General features: G+C 49.6%; 1 protein-coding gene across 1 annotated transcript in view; it reads left to right on the top strand.

Moving 5' to 3' along the window:
* The window catches only part of MICALL2 (MICAL like 2), a 54,554-nt gene extending 39,475 nt beyond the window's left edge, over window positions 1–15,079 (top strand). The window contains exons 8-18 of the mRNA XM_019512611.1: window positions 236–462; window positions 1,641–1,716; window positions 2,117–2,244; window positions 6,739–6,888; window positions 9,883–9,938; window positions 10,582–10,705; window positions 11,314–11,404; window positions 11,858–11,931; window positions 12,354–12,468; window positions 13,323–13,369; window positions 13,458–15,079. Coding sequence (XP_019368156.1) covers window positions 236–462; window positions 1,641–1,716; window positions 2,117–2,244; window positions 6,739–6,888; window positions 9,883–9,938; window positions 10,582–10,705; window positions 11,314–11,404; window positions 11,858–11,931; window positions 12,354–12,468; window positions 13,323–13,369; window positions 13,458–13,555 — 1,186 coding nt within the window. The 3' untranslated portion in view covers window positions 13,556–15,079. The remainder of the gene's footprint in view (window positions 1–235; window positions 463–1,640; window positions 1,717–2,116; window positions 2,245–6,738; window positions 6,889–9,882; window positions 9,939–10,581; window positions 10,706–11,313; window positions 11,405–11,857; window positions 11,932–12,353; window positions 12,469–13,322; window positions 13,370–13,457) is intronic.
* The last annotated feature ends 8,414 nt before the right edge of the window (window positions 15,080–23,493 follow it).

Below are 23,493 nucleotides of genomic sequence, written 5' to 3'. Positions count from 1 at the left end.
TATCTCCTGGCTGGGATAGCAGGCCAACCCAGGAAATAATGGGGCATTAGTAGGACAGGGATATCTTGCCAACCCCAGTAGCCTGGACTGTGCTTTTGTGGGTGGTGAGGGGAGGGGCATATGGGAAGATAAGCTCCTATTACCATGCTGTGGAGGGGATGATTCAGGGGTTTGGGGTGAAGGTTAGTAGAACAGACCTTAACTCTGTAAAGGCTCATTGGACTCCTGTTTGCAGCGTGAAGCATTCTTCCACTGCCTCCCGCTGGCCGAGCCCTGATCCAAAAGTGCAGGGCAACAAAATGGGTCCCGCAGGACTGAGACCGGCAGCAATCCCAGAGCCTGCACCCAGGAGTCCTGCCAACAAGTTAGGAGGTGAGGCTGCTGCTCAGCCTGGAGGGAAAAGCTGGATGGGTAGCAAACCTGCAGACTTCGGTCGTAATCCAGACGGGAAGAGCACCAAAGGTGAGTGGCTTGTTCCCTTGCTGTTTGAGGTGGGTGTTCTGTTAGGATGCTCCATGTGCTTTGAGACTTGTTTCACAGTAGAGAACTTGCTCTGGGGCTCTGTTCTGAGGCCTAGACAAGTGATTCTCAACCAGGGTACCACAGCGTGACATTTAGCTCTGGGAGTTCATAGCTTGCCCTATTGCAGCCCATGGAGCATTTGACACCCAGCTGCTGAGAAGTTGGACAGCCCTGGCCTAGACTATAAGGGTGTTGCTTGCACTTCTACCCTGCAGCAATCGCCACCACACAATCGGTCTCCAGAGCTCTGGGATCTTTGGCTCAGAATGGATCCATCTGTCCCTGTAAAAGAGTATCCATGTGATACTTCTTCCAGTCCAGGCCTTAATAGACTCTCATTCAGGAGCTGAGATCAGAAATGTGGTAGCTGCCATACTATGCTGTCTTGGGATCTCCGCAGACCTAGCAAGCTATATGGTGATAGGAGACAGCTTGGGGAAATCTTGAGGCGACTTGGGGATCCAGAAGGTGGTATATTCTGTCCTCCAAATCAGTAATGAACTAACACTCAGCACGATGCCTTAAGCAAGGTGATGCTGAAGGTGCCATCCTCTAGGTGAGATGTGAAATTGATGTCCTGACCGCTTATGATTGCATGCGTCTCCTTAAAGAGGAGCAGTGTTTAAGTCCAATGTCCTTGATAAATGTATGCTACTGGCCTGTGTTTTTTCCCTGCAGTTTCATCTGGGATGTTCTCCACATTCTGCTCTAAGCAGCCTGTTTTTCCTTTTGCTGTGTGCTATTTACCAGCTGCCTCATAATCTCCAATGTGGATGTATTCCTGTAGCGGATGGGAGAGGTTTAAAAGTGTTTGGGGATCAGTTAGGATGAAAGAACCTTTTTGCCATACAAGCTAGTTGTTATCTATGGGTCATGGGAAGCTGCCCTGAACAAAGTAGGAACAAAGGAGCACCAAGCTAATCTTAAACTACTTTGAGTAGTACTGGCCTCACTTCTCTAACATCAGAGCAGCTGTCTCAGGGGTTATCTCCTCTTTGACATCCACAAGAAGCTTGGAGTTGCCTTACCCAGGATCTGCAGAGGGGTACATATGATTTGTATTGGATCAGCTGTTTGGGTCCATCCTAGACCTATTCACTTTGTGTCTCTTCCAACAGGAATTGTGGACAACACTGAAGATAAATCTGAGAGTCCGGCAGACTGGAGAACCAGGTTGAAGCCCGTGTCCAACAAGTGAGTGTAGCAGAGCCAGTGGCTTTCAGTGATGAGTTGAGTGAGGGTGTATCTGAGTGTGCAGCAGTACACAGCTGTGTTTGATCACCCTTGACCAGTTGTGTAGCCTCAGGGTTCGCATGTGTGAGTGAGCAGAACTCTTAGTTATGCTTTTAGTTCTTAAATACTTTCTGTAAAAGATGAGGAGAAGCCACAAGAAGAGCTGGTCGTTTCATCAAATCTTACCGTGTGACATTTGGCTATGAAAAACTAGTTCCTGTATCAAGCCCAGGCTTTTGGCTTTTGCTTCTGAGGGCTATGGGGAAGGTGAATCTTTCTGAGGGAAGATCACAGGTGGTAAAGTCCAGGCCAGAATCTGGCAGAGGAGCAGTGTTCTAAGTTCTACTGTATTTCCTTGCAGGGCCTCAGACCAGGGTGTCCATAAAAAGCCTACAGATACCTCCAACGTGTTCAACACAGCAGTAAGCCTGGCACAGAAGGAGACTAAGCCAGCTTCATCCATTGTCTCACCAGCAAATCAGAACAGTGGTAAGAAGGGTGTAGACACAGTACGGAAGGAACCTTACCCATCACTTCTCCTGTGTAGTGCCATTTGTAGGTGTGAATCTGGGATACCAGAAGTATGATGGGAATATTCTCTCTTTGCATTCACAGCATCCTGGACATCTGTCTGTCCCTGTGCTGTGGTCTAATGGGCTCTGTTCTTTGAAAGGTCCAGTTTCCACTAGTGGAGCGGGAGGGGGGTGTAGTCTAGCCTCCTCTTGGGTTGAGAGGGTGAAAAGCATAATTCCACCTGCTTAATGCTAGAGGTGAACTGATACATCAGTCCCATATCAGATCAGCGCCAATATAAAGAATATTGACAGTATTGGCAATCAGCCTTTTTGGCTGACATTGCTGATAAATGCCCCATGCATGCACACAGCCACAGCAGAGCATGCAAGCAGCCAGGAGCACAGCACAGCAGCATGGAAAGCAGCTGGGTCTGGCTGTTAAGTCTGTTGTGAGGGAAGGGGGGGTGCAGATCGAGGTTCCTGTGGTGAAGGAGGGAGTGGGTCTGAGGCAGGTGCTGTGCAACTGGGGGGGGCTGCAGGACAGAGCTGCAAAGGGCTCTTCCAGGGAGCCCAGAGGGGGTGGTAGCTCCCATGGCTATGCGCACCCTGGGAGGACATGGCCAGGGTGGGGCGTGTACACCTGGATCTGTGTGTGGGATGAGGGCAGGCTGCTGCTGTGGGCCAGAGGTGGTGCTGGGCTCTTTCTAGTGGAGGCATTGGGCTGGGCTGTGCTCAGGGCAGGCGGTGGCAATGCTGGGAAGCGGGCTACAGTGAATTTTGGGGTGGCTGCAGTACCCTATCTGATAGCTCCCCCCCTAGTGCCACTGCCACCTGCCCCAAGCACAGCTTGGCCCAGCCCCCTGCCGGGAAGAGCTCAGTGCTGCTTTGCCCTAGCCCACAGCAGCATCCTGTCCTTGCCCTGCATGGAGATCTGGGGTCATAACCACCTATGCCCTCCCAGGGTGCATATAGCAGTGGGAGCTGCACCCCCCCCCTTCCAAATCCCCTGGATGAGCTGCTCGTGGGTCCATCCTGTGCTCTTCTCCAGCTGTGCAGCACCTGTCCCTGCCCCACTCCCTCCCTCACCATGGGGGCCTTGATCTGGCCCTCCCGTCTCACCCATTCCCCCACAACAGACTTACCAGCCAGACGCTGCTCTTCAAGCTGCTCGACTGCATATCAGCAATTGGATTGGTATTGGCTGATTATGGCTCGTTAAAAAGTGGCCATCGGTATCAGCCAAAAAACCCTCTAAATACCATAATTGTAGAACTGTCTCTAGTCCTTTATCCCCATCACACAGCTTTCCCTAGGTTTCGGTCTAGTGGCATTTGTGTTATGTGAGATGTTTTCTCTCCAGATTTTCACAGGACTTTCCCCCTTTTCCTGGAATCACTTGCAACTGCTTGTACACTGTCTCTAAAACCTGGGGAGAGTAATGCCCTGATGATCAGTGCTACAAGTGTGAGATGGCACATGAAGCTGGGAAGTGAAAGCTTCTTCAGTATGTCCTCTGGGGCCTGAAGGAGAACTGCAGTGGTAGAGCTGGAAATTCATCAAGGGTCTTCCCCATATGTTTTCTCTCTTCCCTGCCCTTTGCCCTATTTGGGCTTGAAAAAAATGGAGAATGGCATGGATGAGCATGGGATGTGCAAGACAATCTAAGACTGTTAGGTGCATGTGTACTGGTAAAAATAGACTGGCTGCCACTAAAATGTTAGCCTCCTATCCACAGGGAATGGGGTCACTGGCAATAAATATTCTGTTACTGCTGATATCTGAAACCAGAGTTTTGATCACAGGACAGCAGAACAGGCAAGAGGAGAAGTGTTGCATACTGCTGTGATTCATACCTTCCAACAAAAACTTGTTCCCTTCACCATGGGACTGACCTTTTCCCCCTGCATTTCCCGTGACGGGCTGTTTTCTGTTCCTGACTCTTGTGTGACTTCTTTGATTTATTTTTTCCTCCTCTTTCTCATGCGATACAATCATGAGGGTTGGCTTACAGACCTACTCTTCTTCTTCATGTAAACGGAAGCTGTTGATAAGTCTGTCACATTTTTTTTTCAGAGAAAAGTTGGGATGGAGCAAGAGAAGGAAGCTTTGCTACCAGTTGACACTCTGAGACCTAAGACTGTCTCAGGGTTTGCCTCTGAAAATTCCTGGCATGTTCAGTTCTTTTCTTTTTAATTTTGATTTCTGGTTCATTTCACCATCCGTTTATACTCTTCTCTTTGTGTTTCCAATGATTTCTTTTCCTCCATATTTAAAAATTTGTTCTCTGGCATGGCAGTCTGTTTCAAGGCCAGAATCCTTTTCTACAGCTCTTGCCATGTTGTGGTGACACGTCTGTCTGCTTTCAACTGCAGGCAGGTCTTGTCATGTGCACTAAACACGGTAGAATTGGATTTGGTTTGATATATACCTCAAGGTTGAGGAATAACCAGTTTACAAATGAAGAGTGCCTATAGATGTGCTCTGATGTGTTCTAATGGGAACGTATCGGAGCAGACTCAATTCATCTAATCAGAAAGCTCCAGCATGCTGCAGCTTCTCATGTATTCAGTTTTCTTCATTTCACAATGGCAGTAGGAGCGCTTTAACTAAAGATTGTTGAATAAGCTTTAGTTAAAGTGTCCTTGATGCCATTTTGAAACGTGATGCTGAATGCACGAGACGCTGCAGGTGTTTTAGTTAGAGCGGCTCCCGAGAGCCGCTCTAACTAAAACGTGTCTCCCTCTAACCTCCTGTAGAACGTGTCTAGGCACTCAAAGTGTAAATTGCCCTAAGTAATTGGTGGGGCTTAGAGAATAGGGTTGCAAGAAAAACCATCAACGTTTGAAATTTTTCAGCAAAAAAGGGAGAGACTTGTGCATATGTTCAGTTCAAACACCCCTTGGTAGTAGGAGGAATTCAGGTGTATGTCCTTCCTCGAGTCTTACCTTACCCAAAGTTTCTCTGTGGGTGCAGAAGGGAGTGGAAGAGTTTCCTATTTCCAGAAAGGTCTGGTTGCAGTTTTTGCTGTAGGTTTCTGTCTCTGAAGGTTGAGGTGATTATTAGAGGAGTGGCCATTTTAATAGGGAGGAATAGGCTGAAAATCAGAAGAGAATCTGGGTGAAAGCAATCATGAAATGATCACCAGGAAAGGGTGAGACTAGCAAAATAATGGACTTTAAGAGGAGGCTTGACGTTTACCTGGCTGGGGTCATCTGAGCCCAGTTTTCTCTCCTGCCCATGGCAGGGGGTCAGACTAGAAGATCTACAAGGTCCCTTCTGACCCTACATCTATGAATCTATGACTTCAGCAAACTCAGGGAAGGTAGGATGTCTTTCAAAGAGTCCAAGGAATAAAGGAATGCAGGATTGCAAATGGTGAAAGAAGCTTTTCCAGTGCAGACAAAAGAAAGTAAAAGGCCAACATGGCTGCATCAGGAGCCCTTTAGGGACCTGCACATCAAAATAGATTCTTATAAGAAGGGCAAACAAAGACATCAGACTAGGGATGAGTATAGAAGAATAACACAGACAGATGGGGTTATCCCTATAGGGGGGCTGAGTGCAAAGAGTTTTAATTAGCAAGGGACATAAAAGGCAACACGAAAAGGTTCGCCTGATACATTACAAGTAAAGGGAGACTAAGGAAAGTATGTGTCCATTACTTAAAGGGGAGGGAGAGCAAATAAAGAGTTGCTAGTAGAGGACTGAAACTATTAGTGACTATTTTGCTTCAGTCTTCACTAAAAAGGATTAACTATGACCAGATAAGACTTAATTAATTTTAAGAATGGAATAACATTGCAGGCCAGAATAGGGTGAGAGAGAAGGGGTTAGGAACATTTTGAGAAGTTAGATGTATTTAAGTCATCAGGGCCTGATGAAATTCACCCTGGTGTTTGTAAGAAGATCCCTGATGTAGCTGCTAAGCCACAGGTGATTTATCTCCTGCGTGCAGGATGGGGGAAGTCCCAGAAGACTGGAGAAGGGCAAACCTAGCACCTGCCCTTAAAGGGAATGAGGGGAAAGGAAAGAGGATATGGGAAACGTACAGTCTAGGTAGTCTACCTCCATTCTAGGAAGGCACTAGAAAATGTTATTAGGGCAATCCACTTTAAGCACCCAATGGATAGATAACATAAATGTATAGAACATAGTTACAAAGCAGATGCTAAGTGTGCAGGGCGTGGAGGCGCAGTGATGGCACTGCTTGGGAATAATCCAGCTATTTAACAGAAGTTTGATCACAGAACCCCTTCTATCATGGGAGCTAGATTGAGATTTGTGCCAGGTATGTCTAGCTGTTGTGTAGGGTGTACCCAGTGTTGCTGTGGGTCTGAGAACAGGTGTAGCACTAGTAGCAAAGGTGGCAGCTGAAGGTGTCTGGCTGTGCTGGGTGAGAGGGGCTGTTTTGCAGGACAAAGGTTGAAGGCGGGTGCAGTTCTCACCCTTTCCATGCTTTCCAACTTAGCTCCATCTGCTGCGCTGCCTCAGAAGAAGAAGCTGTACCCTAGCCAGGAGCTCTCTACCAGCTGGCAAACACCCAAGCAAAAATGGGAAGAGCCTATCACCCCTGCCAAGGAGGAGGAGTCAGGCCACTCCAAGAGGGTCATGGCTCCAGGTAAGGTTCTGGCTCTAGCATCTGAAAGCCTCTGTTTCCTGCTCTCTCTTTGGGCAGCCTGGCAGCAGTGCTTGCTGGCAAGATACCAGTTTCTGGCAGTGTCCAGAGATCTGTTACCAAGCCTGCCTCTGTGGCCTTGTCTTGAAAAAGAGCTGTGTGTTCAGCGCTTGCTAGCTGAACATGGTCTCACTAAGAGCCAGCTAGAGACTGTGCCTGGTTGTTGCAGGTGGAGTAGGGGCTTCTGCCCTGGAGGAAGTGTATAAAATGGGGCTTACCTGGTTTTAGCCTTCACCTGAGAAGGGGAAGGACCCCCAGCTTGGCGGTGACCCAGATGATGCCTCCAATCCCCTGCTGAGTGCAAGTGCGAACCCATCCAAAACCAGACAAAAAGGGCACAGAACTAATACGATGGTGACTGCTGTTGCACTGTTGGCTTTGTTCTGGTGTTCTTCCCCACCCCCGGCTGGCTGTCTCAACTACTAGGGCTGGGAGCACATACTACTGTGTTTTCACAGCACCTAGAACAGCGGGGTCCAATGTCTGGCTGGTTGTTAGGCACTTCTACAGTTGCATGGTTAAAAGCAGATGGGAAAATCCTTCAGCAGCAGTTAGCTGGACACCTGGCTGCCCCTTGAGATTTTCTGAAACAACGAATATACTATTTCCCTGGATACTGAGATTTTAACCTGCTAATTAGTCCCATGTTAACACTCCTGTTTTCTACGAGTGAAATAGCCACTACCCACAGCAGTTGCTTCCACATACATGGGTCTTGTCTTGCTTCATTTTCTAGGAGATGGTCTGATGTGGATACAAAAGCTCTCATTTATAACTGAGTGACCAGTCTGAGAGACTGTATAACACAGACCAGTCTGTATGTCTGTGCTGCAGCCAGTTTCCTTATTGGCTTTTCAAATTAGGCTGATAGGCCTTTCTCTCAGTACTGTGACCCACCATGTTCATCTACCATTGCTGTGGACTGGATTAGGGACAGAGGGCCTTCTATAGGGCTAAGTAAAAGGCTTTTTTTTTTTTTTTTTAGTTTCCCAGTAACTTGGGACAGAGAGGGTATTTTTAAACAGCCAGTTAACTAGATTGCTCCTCTAACACTCTGGAAAGATTAATAAAGATATTGATTCTGTGGTTGGGTTTGAGGTATACTGGTTTGCTTCAGTGTTTTCTATAAAGTTTGAGCAAGTAGCTAGGAGTTAAGATCCCATAGTTCTGTTTCAGTCCTTCTCACTGTCTGTGGGCAGTGATTTTGCTGCTGTTTCTCCGCCTGAGTCTGAGTTTCTCTCTTGTATGGAGAGAGAGCCTTTCACAAGAATCGGATTGTGGCATTGAGTGAAGGTGCATGGAGGTCATGGGACAGAAAGGGCTCTACATATACAGCAGTAGTCTCTGTCTAAGCTCACAGAAGGCTTTGTCTGCCTCTGACCCAGCATTGCACTGGCTGCATCCTCCAAACTTCTTGGTCTGTCCATAGTCACTGATGGTTCTGATGGGGTTCCACCTTAAAGGGACTCAACTCAGAGATTGCTCAAGGGCTGGGCCCAGTGTTGAGACCTGTCCTTGAGCTCTTCCCTGATGACCTGGGAACTGCATCTTCCAGTAATGAACTATGTGACTGCCAAGGAGTATTAGGTGGCTGCCCTGGGGTTATGCACTGTGCCTCTTATCTCCCATGTTCATGCACAAACTAATCTTGGACCATTCCTTTCCCATACTATTTTGTAAATGTGATTTTGCCCACTGCATCTGATGCTTATTGGGGTAACTACATTGTTCCACTCTCTGTAATGTCCAAGTGCCTCACTTTCCATATTATGTCCATCCTTAATACCCTTGGGCAGTAAAGCCATGCCAATTGTCCTCGTTTTACACATGGGGAAACTGAGGCACAGAGGGTCTAGGTTTGTTACCTTTTGCCCCATAAGAAACATTTGGCACAGCAGGGACTTAAACCTGGGTCTCTGAAGTACCAGCCTTCCCTCATTATTTGTTGTATAAGCATTAGTCTGTGAGCCTTTTTTTAAAGGGTAGTAATATTGTTAAAGTATACTTTGGGTGAGAGGTTGAGAGCAGAGGCCAGTATTTCTGACTTCGGCAGACTGCTGGTGGTAGCTGTTTTTTGGAGGGTTACAAAGGCAGGAGGGCCTGTGGGTATGAGACTTTTTTTTCTTTGAACCCAGACCTTGCACAGTGTTCCCTTGCTGCATTTCTATAAATTCCCAGCAGGTCTGTGTTGCTTTAGGTCACTGTCACCAAATGTCCTGGTTTTGATGGTGCGGGACAAGAGGCGATATGATCTCCCTGCTTTCTCTGTTCCACTAGATCTGTCCCCTGCAATCATGGGGAAGCAGGTCTGGATGATCAGGGAACCTAGGTTTCCCCACTTATGGAGAGGCACCCTGAGGCTCCCCAGGGGCACCTCTTTGAAAGCAGGCAGGTGCTCTGGGGGCTTGAGGAGCCCTCAAGGTGGCTGGAGAGTGGGAACAGCTCAGGCTGCTTATACTCTCCTGCCACAAAACTAATAGACTCCTGCCGCAGTAAAGTGACAGAGTCCATTACTACCTTTTTTCGTGCCACTGGTTTTTGTTTGATATGGTGGGAAAAGGGTAGCAACATCTGTTGGCTCACAATTTGTGCTATCCTCAAAAACGATTTATTGTGGCTAAAACGAGACATCGGACGACGTCTGTTTGCACCCTGAGTGTTGCAAAGCAGGCAGAGACTGTCCTACAATTTGGGATGCGACAAACTGAGGGGAGAGAATGAAGCTAAGGGGTTGTGGGCATGACTGCAGAGTAATGCACAGTAGGAAGGAGGGTGGAAGAGGTTTCCTGTGTCGTTCTGTACTAATTGAAGTGCGCATGTTGCTGCTGCCCTCTGTTGGAGGGAATTAGAATGGCTCCAGTTCTAATCTGGGATTAGCTAGTCACCAGCGAGCTGCCTGCTGAGATGCTATAAAGTTGCTCTTTTTTTTCTTTCTAGTTAAACCGTCTGTTCCTCAAAGCTTCCCTGCGAATGAGCCAGTATCTCCAACCAAGGTAGGGAGGTGGAGGCAGCATGGCCTGCATTTTGCCAACAAAAAGAATTGGTATCTTAATCTTATTCTTCAGAAATTGAGCCCCACCGTGAAGTCTATATGCAACTCCCTCTTCATCACTGATATCATCTACAGCAGTTAATTTGCCAGGGTGGAGGGGGAGCAGAAGAGGGCTGTGGGGATTACAGGGTTGGGGTATGGGCAGAGTTATGGCTTGGGGGAGAAGCAGTGTTCTCTGTACGCTGCGGAAAGGTGGAAGTTGGAACGCAGATCGCAGCCCTGAAATCAGGAGCAGGGCTCACCTTCAGACCTTCCCTAAGGAACATATCACGGGAGCTGCCCTAGCCTGTGTTACCCCTTTGCTATGGCCAAGGTCTTCTACCACACACTGTGTCTTCTAAAGGCTACAGGAGGGGACTGCATCAAAAGGGTAGGTGGCTAGCGAGGGCCCTGCCATAGTGTTCAGTACAGCCCATTCTGTGGAGAATTGCCTCGTCTTCTCTAACCGCGGAGGCCCCGTGAGAGAGGACATATTCCAGCCTGTCTCCCTCTAGTTTCTCAGTGCCACATAGACCCTGTCCCCTGGGAGTGGCCCATGGGAGCACCTAGCATTTTTTTCTAGCCTCTGTGACTTTGTCCCTCAGCTCCATCCAGACTACATCCCGGAAGAGGAAATCCAGGAGAAGGTGCGAGATATTGAGAAGCAGCTGGATGAGCTGGAGCAACAAGGAGTCGATCTGGAGAAACAGCTGCGTGGCTGTGAAGGAGGTAAGGGAGGCCTTTGACTGGAGTCGGGACAGGCAAGACTTAATTCCCCCAGTCTGTCTCATCTGCATACATATTTGTCTTCTGTCCTAGGAGTGTGCACTGAATGTGAGACTCAAGGTATAGTGTGGGAGCCAGGTAAAATGCTGGGAAGATGGACTTCCAACTGATTCTGTCTGTCTCTGTATACATGGTCCTAGCATATCATTGCTAAGTTGCCAGTTGGCTGAGGCTTAGGACTCAAAGGCTGCTTCTAAGATGTCTTTGGGACTCCAAGATTCCCTCTTGTGGTCCTTGCTCAAGACTGGCTTTGATGTGGAAAAGCTCAGGCTGGCATAGAGGGGCAGATTGCACTGAAGGCGAGTTGGACAGCCTAAGATGGAGACACTCAGCCAGCTTTCCTGCAGCCATCCGCGATGCACACTGTCTGTATTCTGAGTAACAAGAGCTGCATGTTGGGTGCCCAGTCCATGTCCAAATATCTAAACCTTCTTGTGCCTAGAGTAGGTGAATCTGTGCTGCCCTTCATGCACCATCACTGCAGAGGGTTTGGACTTGCTGTAGCAAACGCAGCAGTGAGGGGACATAGTGGTGTTTCATTTTGTATGCAGATGAATCTGAGGATGCCCTCATGGTGGACTGGTTCAAACTGATCCATGAAAAGCAGCTGCTGCTGAGACTGGAGTCAGAGCTGATGTACAAGTGAGTACAACCAGAAATCTATCCATGCATCCATCCGTCCTCTCCTACCTCTGAGCAATAAGCTGAGTCCTGATTGCTTCCCTTACAGGTGGGGATAGAGGGGGAAACACTGGGGTAAGGCGGGCTTGAAGGAGTCCTGTGCATCATCAGCACCTTGGAATGCGGTAGCCAATGGGGCTTCACCTCCATGGCCTAGACAAGGGAAGGGCAGTCCAATGCCATTTTGGGTGCTGCGAGGAGGAGGTTGCTTAGTGGTTGTCTTGGACAACAGTCCCTGTTGCTAGGATGGGAAGCCTGTTTGTGTAGGTGGCATACGGGCAGCCCAGAAAACCCCTGCATTGCCCTGACTCTCTCTAGAATCCCCCTGTGCCATTTGCAGAGCATCCCTTGCCTGCTCCAAAGTGACGCAGGAATCCCCTGGTTTGACCTTGTTGCCTCTCTGGGCTTTTGCAGAATGAAGCAGCAGAAGCTGGAAGAGAAGCAGTGGAATACGGAGAATGAGCTGCGGTGTCTGATGAGCAAACCTGGTTAGTAGCCAGCCCAGCATGTACACTGTCTGTGCGGTGAGGGGCTTTGTCCAGGCTCTGGGCAAGCAGAAACTTCAGGCTCTGCATTCATGATCTGTCTGGTGCAGCTCTCTCTATGGGGCTTTTAGCCCATTGTGGACTCCTGTTTTCTGCTGGACTGGAGACCTCTGGGGCTTGGTGTGGATTTTCACCTGCATTCAGTCCAGTCTGCAGTTTGATAGGGGAGGAGACCCATGCCTCAGGGGGATGGGGGGTGGGGAAATGGGGATGGGTGAGGGAAGGGAAATGTTTGTGAGAAGTGTATTGTTCATGGGAAGCAGGCGTGTGCATGGCCTGCAGCTCAGAGGTAGGTATCGGGCATGAGGCAGAGCCAAGTAAGCGTAGAGCTTGCTGGTGTGAACAGGTCCCCTTGTGTTGCGCAGAGGATCTGAAGACGCCCTGGGAGAAGGCACGAGAAGAGGAGCTGCTGGAGTCATATGTGAGGATTGTCAACGACAGAAACGATATCGTGGATTGCCTGGATGAGGACAGGATCAGGTACGGGACCTCGGGTGATGGAGTGATGAGATGACCTGCAGGCTGCTGCTGCCCTCCCCTCTGCCAAACAGTTCTGGTATGGGAAGGCTGGCTCGGGTCTCAGTTAAGCCCCCTCTCCTCCCTCAGTCGCTGATGTACTGACGTTTTCCTTTGCCCCCAGTCAGGACAATGGCACGAGGGCAAGGTGCAGGGAAACTCTCTCCACTGGTGCATTCGAGTTGTAGGAGCTTTCTGCACAGTAAACCTACCATCCCCATCCCCAGCTGTGATGTCCTCATACCAGAAGCCATGTAGCTCTGACTGGGGGGGAGCAGCCAGTTGGCACAGTCCCTCAGCAGAGCTGCTTAGGTTGCCTGACGTGCTTCATGGAGGCAGCTTCACTGCTGCTAGCTGAGGAGGCCCACCTGGAGCCTCTCGGGGTTGTGAGGGCACTACTGCTAGGATGGGAAGCTCTTGGGTCTTTTCTGCAGTGTAGTGGCATGCTTGGCACCTCTCTCTGCTCCCCCACTTCAAGAACTGGAGACCCCTGACCCCGTCCTTTTCACAGGCTCCTTTTGGCTGCTCTTTTACTTCCAGGTTTAACATTCGCTTGTAGACCCCTTTGAAGCTGAATGTAGGAGGGAAGCCCAAGTGACTTCTGTCTCCACGGCACAGTCTGTGAGGGTCACTGGCTCTGTTGGGCTTGGGCATGGCAGAGGGGCATTGGAGGAGGAGGTGCCTTGGTGGAGTGCTCTTCTCACAGGTGTCACCCCTACCCCGAGGGGGACAGAGCAGAGGGGCAGGCTTCTGGACTTGCCCTTGAGTTCCCCTAAGGAGCATTGGGTGCTGACTAACACAGGCCTCTTCCCTCACAGAGAGCAAGAGGAGGATCAGGTGTTGGCAGACATGATCCAGAAGCTGGGTAAGTGCTCTTGTTTTTGGGAACCCCATGGGTCTGAGTCCCATTGAAGACAAGGAACTCATGTCCTGCACTGTCTTCTCACCCACAGATGGGCCTCGTGATGGCCAGGAGATGGACAAGAGGAAAAACAGGTTCCGATGGTCCAAGATTTGGAAGCAGAAAAATAAGAACAGGGCTAAGGAGTGAAATCCCCTGTGCAGCAGTGCTGATGGCGGCGGCGTCTGAAGGATGTCCTTCCCTCCCTGCTTTTTCCTGCTGTTGAACAGAACCATATAAAGAGGCTCCTTTGCCTTGTGATGTGTATGAAGGGCATGAGGCCCAATGGGGCCCCCTTGCCTCTCATAAGGGGGACTAATGAGATACTGGTGCTACCCACCAGCTGAGAGCTGCAGCATCCTCCTGAGGATTGGCGCTTTATTCTCTTGTTCATCAGTATGACTACAGCCCCACCCCTCAGGATAGCACTGTCCCTAGTTCCCCCTGTCTCCCCAGCCAGACAAAGCTGTGCTTGGGAAATGTCCTTCCTCCTTCCCAGCATCCCCTTGCTTTGGGAAGGTTGGGAAGGGCTTGAGAGGCTTCAGAGCCATGAGTTGCCTCATTGCTCCAGGTCTGGGGACTTCTCATTATAACGCTGTTGCCGAGAGGAGCTGCAGGTCCTAGCACAAAGGACAAATGAAGACCTAGGACCACGGCACTGACTCACTTATATCAGGAGAGGGTAAGGGATAGAAAGAACTTAGCTGCATTTGGAGAGAGAGATGCTTTCCTTTTGATTATTTAGCTGCAGGATGGTCTCCAAACCTCCATTCAGAAGCTGCTGCTGGGTTTGTCTCTAAGCCAGCTCTCCCCATGATGGGAGACCCTTTCCCCCCACCTCTTTGTAGTGGGATACACCAGCTTTCTCTCTGTTGGGGTTATCAGGCAGCGCTTTCATTGCCTCTGGTACGTCATTTTGAAGGTGTCAGTAGACCCTTCTAAAACCGTCAGCCCACGTGCAGTATGGGGATTCACTGCTCTCCCCAGCCGTTTCCCTTGGTGAGGTAAATACTCCTAATGAACAGCCAAATGCCTCGTTGTGTCAATGAGTCCAGTATGTTCAGGGATGGGATGGGGAAGTCATATCCTGGGCTGAGGGATCTCAGGGAATAAACTTCTCTTTTGTCCTCTCCTTTGCACAGTCTGAAAATGATTGTGCCCATGCATATCAGCCTGCAGCCTCTCCTGCCCCCACGATACTGTGCCTAAAGGGGAGGAAGGTAAAGACTAGGAACAGCGGTTGCAAATCTGCATCCTTCTGGCCTTTGCAAGATGTGAAATCATCCTGCATTTATTCTGCCTCCAGCACAGGGGTTGTCTTTAGGATCCTGCGGGCTGCTGTTCTCTAATGCGACAGTGTTTCCTATAGGCAGTTGGTCTCTGCCTTATTCACATCATAGAAAAAAAGCTGCAGCTGGATACCTGCTCCAAACAGGTGGTGCAGGATGGTGTCGTGCCATCCTTCTCCACCAGGTGGCAGCAGGGTTCTCTGGCCAAATCAGTTTGCCCAGGGCAGCCAAGGCTGACTTGCTCAGGAAGTTTATAAAGCACTAAAGCCCTTTCCCTACTACCGTATGCGCTGCCTGGCCAGTCAGCAGGGACATGTTGGGTTCACTTTTTTTGTATTTGCAAATGTTTGTATTCAATAAAAGAAAAATACTTGCAGAAGTAAAACCTGGTGCCTCCTGTGAGATGGCTTTGCTGGCACCGAAGGGCGTGCAGCCTCAGCAGCAGCATGTGGGACTGGACAGCCAGTGACGACAGACTTTGGGTCCCCATCCAGGTCCAGGTCCAGGTCCAGAGTCAGTCTGTCAGCAGGAACCAAAAGGGAAATGTAAGGCCCTGTCCTGTCTATTGGAAAAAGGATTTCCCTACCCAAGCCGTGACTCTGTTTCTCCTTTCACGGGTTCTAAAATCACTTTTAAATATGCATGGTTCCAGCAGAGAGCTGTGTGGAGTTGGGGAGTGCCCACAGAATACTGTGTCTATCAGGAATTCACCTTGATCTGAGTCTGGCTGCATTCCCCGTGTGACTCTTCATTGTTCAGGGACACACGGACACGCACACCTAAGGAATCTGTGCACTTGCTAGGGTGGAACTGTACTAGCTCCTCCTTTTAGAGTGGAAGTGTGTCTTTTTTGGCCTGTCCCTGCCCTTTGCCTAGGAGGATGTGAGCATGTCTTCCTGCCTTCCTGGATTTTATTTGCAAACCAAAGTCAACCCCACGTATCTCTAAACTGGAAGCTACCCTGGATTGATTTCATGCTGCTTCATGCATCACCCTCAAACGGAGGTACTGCACTATCACAGTTTGGCTGGGAATTTAAGTGTGAGGAAGAGGCAGGCTTGGATTGCTCTTGCTCTTGTCACAGGCTTGCAGTGACTGGACTGTGTGGGGTCCTGTCATTTGAAGTACATGCATAGGATGTAGATCTAACTAGTGTAACACTAGTCCCCTTCTAGATGTGTCTGGTTCTGCTGTACCCTGTGATCTCACAGAAGCAAAGATTAAATGGCCCTGGAGGGTCTGCTGACCATAGGTGCCAACACATTTAGTCAAGTGGAAGGCATAGCATCTTAGAGCAGTAAAGCCGCTTTGTTCAGTCTGAGTGCATTAATACTCTAAATATTAGGGTAGAAGGATGGTCCTGGGACTAGGAGGCTCAGACTAGTTAGCAGTATGGCAAATCTCAAGATCACTTACAGCTGTGACTTTTTTTTTAGTACGTGCTGGTCCTGACTATCCCCAGTCAAACAGACAAGGAGAAAATATGGTTGTGCATAGCCTTGCATCTGCAAAAAATTGGGCACATACTTGCCTTTGCATGTGAGCTGTGTTACTATCAGCAGTCCTTGGTAGTTGATTCACAGTGCCTAATGTTAAGCATGTGTTTTCAGGATCGAGGCCTGTGAAAGCAAGTGGAAGGGAAGAGGTTCGTATCTTGCTCTGCTGAAGGACAGGAGCACCTTAGTTGATGGATGGGAATCATTTGTTCAACAACCACTGAGCTATAGTTATCATTCAGCTTTTAAACATGTTGAAGGTAGAAAGCATTAGTCCTGCTACAGTCCTGGAAAAGTTTAACCCTACAGAGGCCTGCCAGTTTCAATATTGCAAGAATACTACAGCCTTTTCTCCCTTCTGAGAATGTATACCAATTGTCTTGGATATCCCTTGCACTTCTTTGCAGTTAGGACTAACTTACAGTCTTTTGGGTTCCCTGCAACTGGTGTCACCTTGTCACTCACACACTTTTCTGGACCCTGAGTATTTTAGGCTGGGACTTTCAAAAGAGTGGAGGGAGTTAGTCACCCAGGTCTTACTGCCTTGCAGTGGGACTTGGATAAAACAGGCCCCTTTGAGAATCTCTGCCTTCACCACCAGCTGCTGCACAGTTGATTGGCATCCTTCTTGCTGTTAATCTTCTGCCACAGTAAAAATGGAGCCCAGATCATAAAGAGACCTGAACTAAACCTCCCCGGAGGCAGTGCAGCATCACCTGCTAAATAAAAGCTTTTGAGTTAGTGCTGAAACGTTTTGGTCTTGAGGTCTCTGGTTTGTATGATTAAAGCCAAAATATTCAGCAGAAAGCAGATGCATTGTGCAGCAAAATGTGTAGTTGAAAACCCAGTTTTCCCTCAAAAACAGTTTCAAAAGATCATTTGCCCACCCTCAGTGTTGTAGTACCAATTATCCAGGGGTCACAGGTGACTGCTTCTTGGGCACTAGGGTGGAATTAGCACTAGGTTGGCCAAGGTATGAGCAATGGAGCAGGAGCTGAGTGCCAGGTGTAGGTAGTGTCATGCGTGCAAGAGCTTGTGCTGAGCACTGGGGCACCATCATCATGGGGATGTTGATTCTAGGGTTGCGATAATGCTGCAAGTGCATGTAATATAACAGATCAGGTCACTCTTCTGGATTGGACACTCTCTAGGAATTAATAGACAGTCCAGATATGATGGGTCATTCTTCTTGCAAATGCTCAGAGCTGGTTTCAGACTCTGGTCATAGTAATACTCTATCCATGCTCCTCCATGACCTCAGTATCAATGGATAGACACTTAAGGGCTTGTCTGAGTAGGGCAGGAGAGAATGGACCCTTCTGTTTTCCTCTGCAGCACAATTTAGTGGTAGGGGCTGAGAACAGAGGGAACTCCCCCTTTTACCAAGTGGTAACTACAAATGGCAGTAAAGAATCTGTATAGGATTCCAGACCATTTAATAGTTTCAAAGCCTGAGTTCTGTAGGCCTGCTGGCACATGTCCATTCCAGTCTATTGGCTTTCCCTGTCACTAGCAACAGGGTTTCAGCAGTAGCATTCGGCTGGCTGAGATACAGCTCTGTGCTAATGTTATCCTAGGCCATTCTTCCCTTTACAAATCCCCCTGATGGACATGAATAATCTCTGGTCATAGGGATTTAGTTTCAGCTTCTGAACTTGGAGCCAGTGCAAGCTGTGTGCTATCACCTCTGGAGGACCTGCTTCTCATTGCATCCTGTGTTGGGGTGGCTGATGCCAATGCTCATTGCAACATTACCTCCTGGGTACTGGGTGTCAGGCTGCATGAGGCAAAGTCCTGTGACTGTAGTGGGTTTGCTGGCCAGAGAGAAGAGGTGGTGTATATAGCCATTATGGCTAGGGACAGAAGTTGCATATAAACTGGTTTAAGTGATCAGAAACTAGAAGTTTAGTGCACATAAACCAGTTTCAAAATGGCTGAAACAGGTTTAAGATAAATCTGGTTGAATGTAGCATCAGACTTAACTGACTTAGGTCAAACCAGTTTGAGAAACTTCTGTCCCAGACCCCTTCTTGGTTCAAGTTAAATCAGATGCCCCAGCATCTCAGCATGCTTTGCAGCCCTGGGCTTGGCTGTGCTTTCTGCTCCAGAGAGCAGAGCTGGCTTCACCCCTCTGCTCCCTAGCTGGAGCAGTGAGGGCTGGCTCATTGGCATCACTGGCTGACTCACTGGCCCCTCCAAGCAACCCCTGCTGGGGTGTGGGGCTAGGGAAGGGGAGGGTTAAACTTCCTTTCCCTTGAGTACAAAGCTGTCCTGCCCTGCTTGCTTAGTGCTGACTGTGACCATGGACTACCAATCCCAGAGGCACCTGGAAGCAGGAAGAGGAAGCGATAAGCAACCCTGCAGAGTCTTACTGCTGTTAGTCTGGACTGCAAATCCCAGAGACCTTGGGGGCATCAGGAAGAGGAAGGGAACACACAGCTCATGCTGGCTACATGCCAGAGAGCTGTGCTTCAGCACCACCCCAGCTTCTGGCTTGAGCCACTGCAGGCATGTGGCTACATTTTCTGAAACAAAAGTGAATGTCTCTTCATGTGCTTATTGGCTCAACCTTGCAGCTTAGACTGTCCTGCAAAGTCTGAATCAATTTGGCCTTCAGCTTTTTGACTGTCTATGCTTAGCCTATCAGTCCTGTTTTTGTCACCAAGAAGCAAACTGTCATTCTCAGTTGACCCCTGGTGATTGGCTGAAGAATATAATAGAAAAATTACACACAGGTCTCCAGGTATTATATATCTTAGAAACCCTTGAGAAAGAGGAGTCCCCACTGTGGGAGGAGCTCTTCTGCTGGGTCTGTTCTTTCATTCCAGACTGCAGAGGTGGTGGTTGGCCTTTTTATTGATCTCCGCTTCCCCTCCACCCTCGACCTTCAAGTTTTGGTATCCCGGAGGAGGAGACAGTGTCCCTTCTGTGGCTGCCCTGGCATTGCCTGGCCTGTGCATCGCATCAGAGCTGCAGTAATGGAAGGCTTATGGGGATGTTGAGAAGACCTGGCTGTCAGCTGCTGAGCTGAAGGTTTTGCTTTGCCTTTGTCAAATATATTGCATGGGATTCTTTCATCTCCACAGCTTTTCATGGAGGAAAGGGGGAGGACTTAGGGTCCCTGCTCTGGTGAACCATCTTGGAAAGGTTTGATATGAAGAGTCTTCATGGTCCCAGTGAGAACTGGGATGTAGCTGTGTCTACAGGAGTAGAGCTTACATTTTGTGTGCTGCATTGAAGAAGGCTCCCATCTCCTGGTGTGTGTCACATATGCTTCTGCTACTCTCAAAATAACTTCATCCTCCAAAGTTGAGGGGAAAACTAACAGAACTAGGGACTCAGCTAGGCAGGACCCCTCAACATTTTACCAGACGGGCCCACTTTAATGCTTCTGCTTTCACATGAAAAAACAAGAGGTGAAAATGTTGTGTTGTTCGTAATACTGCAGCATGTAGGAGCCCCAGGCAGGAACCAGGACCCTGCTGTGCCAGGCGCTGTACAGGCCTAGAACAAAAAAGGCAGTCCTGGCCCAAAGAGCATCAGTGTAAGATAACAGATGGATATGGACAGATGGGAAACTGATTCCTCCTGCCTCTGCCTTGAACTCGGGACTTGCAGGGATTTGCATTTCCTCTGCTCTGATAAATGAAGGGGTGAGATCCAGCCCATGGAAAACCAAACTGCTGGCTAAGGTGAAAAACGGGAACAGCTTTATTCCAGTTGGCTGCTTAGGCTGAGAAAATTGCAGGGGCTGAACCCGGCTTGCCTTTCTGACAGCAGCAGTTCTGCTGTCTGCAATGAAACTGTGCGAGGGAATAAAGCAAAGCAGGATTTGGCTGCAGGATGCCAGGGGAAAGGCCGGAGTGCAGAATCCTACCATCCCATGACTCCCTACCCACAACTATTACTCCCTGAATAATTAGTAGCTCAAAGCCTGCTCCTGCAGGCTGCTGCAAAGGAAGTTACCTATGAAAAACATTAGAAGAGGCATTTCTTATACTCTCTTAGTCTGTGAAAGCATCAGACTGCCTTGAACTCAGGCGGTGGCTTGAAAGGGATAGAGGGATGTGAGTTTGAAAGAATTGAGAGTGTGTGTGGGGGTGCGTGTGTGTGTTGCACATTGCTTGAGAGAGTGTGAAAATAGGGCTGTGCAAAATTTTGATGGGTGTTTCGTTTTGAAGCCATTTCAAAGCGTTTCGAGCTCGAAACAGTGAAATCAAAATGAAACAAAAGTCTTTGAAACGGCTTTGAAAAGAAACAAGGGCACTCAAACGTTTCGAAAGTTTTGAAGCCGGGCTTACTTGGCTTCAGTGCCAGTCCCAGGCGGCAGCAGAGCTGGGGTCGGCCTGCACCCCCGGGAGGATTCTGGCACAGCCCCCAGCCCTCCTGGGGGTGCGGGCAAGCCCCCAGATCTGTGGGGCCGGATGACAGCATGCTGTTGCTGCCGGCTGGGGCCAGTGGCAGCTCCAGTCTTCCCGGCGCTTAGCACGGGCTGCACCCAGCGCTCGTCCCAGCTGGCAGCAGCAGCCTCCTGTCATCTGGCGCACAGACTGGGGGCCTGCCTGTACCCCCGGGAGGGCTGTGGGGCTCTGCTGGACTCCCAGGGGTGCAGGCCCCTGCTCTGCCTGCTGGATGACAGGAGGCTGAACCCAGTGCTGGGAAGATTGGTGCTGCTGCTGGCCCCAGGTAGCAGCAGCCTCCTGTGATCCGGCAGGCAGATCAGGCGCCTGCACCAAATCCAAATGTATCTTTTAAATTTTTTTTTTTTACTATGATAATAAACAGTAACAAATGAACAAGTATAAACCTTACAAAGAAAAGCAAAAAAAATCATAATCTATACATGTTACAGTGCATTGGTAGCCAATACGCTGCTGGCAAACTTCCCCAGCACTGATGCTCCTCGCGTTCTGGGTCTGGTGAGCAGCAGGCCGAATGCACCTTCTCTGGAGCCACTGGATGGGTCCAACGAGCTTGTGCCGCTTCTTCCCCCCAGCTGGTGCTCGGAGCTGGACATGCGCAGTGGTGTTTTGTGGTGCCTGGTAGCTGTGTCCCTGGGTCCCTGTATTTGGTTAGTGATACATGGCAGGAATTCAGGTGGAGAGGGGCAGGGCTCATCTCCCACACCATCCCAACACGGCTCAGAGTTGGAGCCCTCGCTTTGCTACAGTCTGTCTCTCTCCTCTGCAGGTTTCTTTAATTACAATCTCGGAGGTAATTTCTGACGGATCATTAATGGTTCCGAGTAAACAAGGGGCAGGCTCCGAATTATTCGCCGTAAGCACAAAGGAAAATTGACTTGCATCATCCCCTGCTCTTCCAGTGAAGATGCAGATCAGGCCTCAGAGCCACAGGAAGGCAGGGCAGTGGCTGGGTGCTGTCCAGCACCCTGTGCTGGTTCGAGAGGGAGGATCACATCAGCTCCTCACTTAACCCTCCTGTTCAACCAAGGAGCCAGGGCTTGTAGCACTGCAGTCCTCTCCTCTTATTTTGGTGACTGGGGCCTGTCATGTATAGGAGCCTCATGTCCCTGGCACGTGGGCAGTGCCGTCACTGGGATCCCCCATGCTGTCCATGGGGCTTCATCTGTAGTGTCTGATTACACACACGCACGTGCAAGCCATCTGCAAGGGCAGGGACAAACCCACTGGGCTGAGCTATGGCAGGCACCAACTGGCCACGAGCTTTTGGAAGATAAATGTGCGTGTTCAGTGATGGGAAAGTGCAAAGCCATTGTCAAAGGGGGAAGCAGGGCACCAGGATGGAGAGGCTGGCTTACTCCAAATCACAGCTGTCCTCCTTCAGTCGTATCCTCATGAGCCCCGGAGAGACTATCTGTATCCAGGCGGCTGCTGCAGAAGCTCTGGGGGTCTCTTTAGCAGGAGCAAGAAATGCCCAATCCTTTCAATATGGAGGTGGAGTCTTCCTGTGGGAGGGTTGTGGACAGACTGCGACCCAGCACAGGGTCGAGGCAAAAGGGGCAAGTTAAGGGGGCCGCCTGGGGGCTAAGGACAAGTTGCCACCCCTGAGGCGAGCACCTCCTTTAGCATCCCCTCTCCTCCGGCATGACACACGGCATGTGCGAAGCTCCCCCCTCTCCCCCTTGCAGACCCCCGCCGCCTCCGGGCTGGGCTCCAACACAGTGGCAGGGGCATACGTGGCAGGCAGCGAGCTAGCGGAGGTTATTTATATTCACGTTGCAGCTCCTTCTAGCCGTGACTCTGTTATCTGCCATGCATGAATATTATTTGAATACAAAGTTTGTCGTGACTATTCTTCCAAGCGAGACGAAGGATTTGCCATTGGATTGGGAGCCCTCCCTCCGGCTGTCAGTCAGGCCGAGTTTCCTTTTCCTGTCTCTTTGGAAACAGCAGCCCTAGCAAGGTGAGACAGTGGACACTTTTTTTCTTGTTAATATCCATGCCTAATCTCCTCTCAGAGGGGCCCTTTGTCCTATACTGTAGCCAAGATGAGTAATTCAGGGAGAGATGAGACGCTATAATTGGTTTGTGACAAATTAAAACATTTTTCCTTCAGAGCTGAGAGCAGGACTGTGGTCTGGACCTGTCAAGCATCATGGGGGAGGGCGATTTTTGGAGTAAGCGCATTGCAAATTGGCTCCAGATATGCATTGGAGTCTGAAATTAAACTCTGGCGCGGTGAACGTTTCCTCAGTTGGGGTTTTTCTGTGGAGGGAAGAGAAGCCGGGGAGGGGGGCGGATGCTGCATCAATAAAGGGCAAAGGGAGGATGTTGCTTTGCCTTGTTCAGTGTGGTCGCAGATCAAAGGCAGCTGCAGCTTGCAGTGCGGGGATGAGAGTTAGCGGGCCGGATGCTGAGGTCCTTTGCACCCCAGCATGGAAGAAGCATGCTGAAAAGCTGGGGATCTACCTCCATCTTTACCCCTGTCCCCCCAACCCGCATCGTCTATGCTCCAAATGCTTGTTCCTCCTGCATTTGTGTGGGTTTCGTTAGGCTACACAGTGCTGTACAGTAGGGAAGGAAAGGTCCCTGCCCCATGGACCCTACACCTCAGCTCTATGGAGATGTCCTTAACTCAATGCAAAGCACAGGCCAGCAGCTGCCATGCCAAGAAGCGGAGAGGGTAGAGAGCAGGACAGGTATGAGCCTGGCTTTCATGTGATCCTTGCCTCGAGGATCTTACGTTGCTGGTTGGATTGATGGATAGCAAGGTGAGGTAAGGAGCACAGGCCCTGAGGTTTTGTGAGGAACCTTAGTGAGAGAGGTTTCACTGTCTGAAGCTGATCTGGAAAGGAGCTGGGAGACGAGAACGATGTTGAGAA

Source organism: Gavialis gangeticus, unplaced genomic scaffold (assembly GCF_001723915.1).
Source record: "Gavialis gangeticus isolate Ggan-Ray unplaced genomic scaffold, GavGan_comp1, whole genome shotgun sequence".
In the NCBI taxonomy this organism is placed as follows: domain Eukaryota; kingdom Metazoa; phylum Chordata; order Crocodylia; family Gavialidae; genus Gavialis; species Gavialis gangeticus.
Note: the sequence above shows the minus strand (reverse complement) of the source record. Positions and strands in the feature narration are given on the sequence as shown.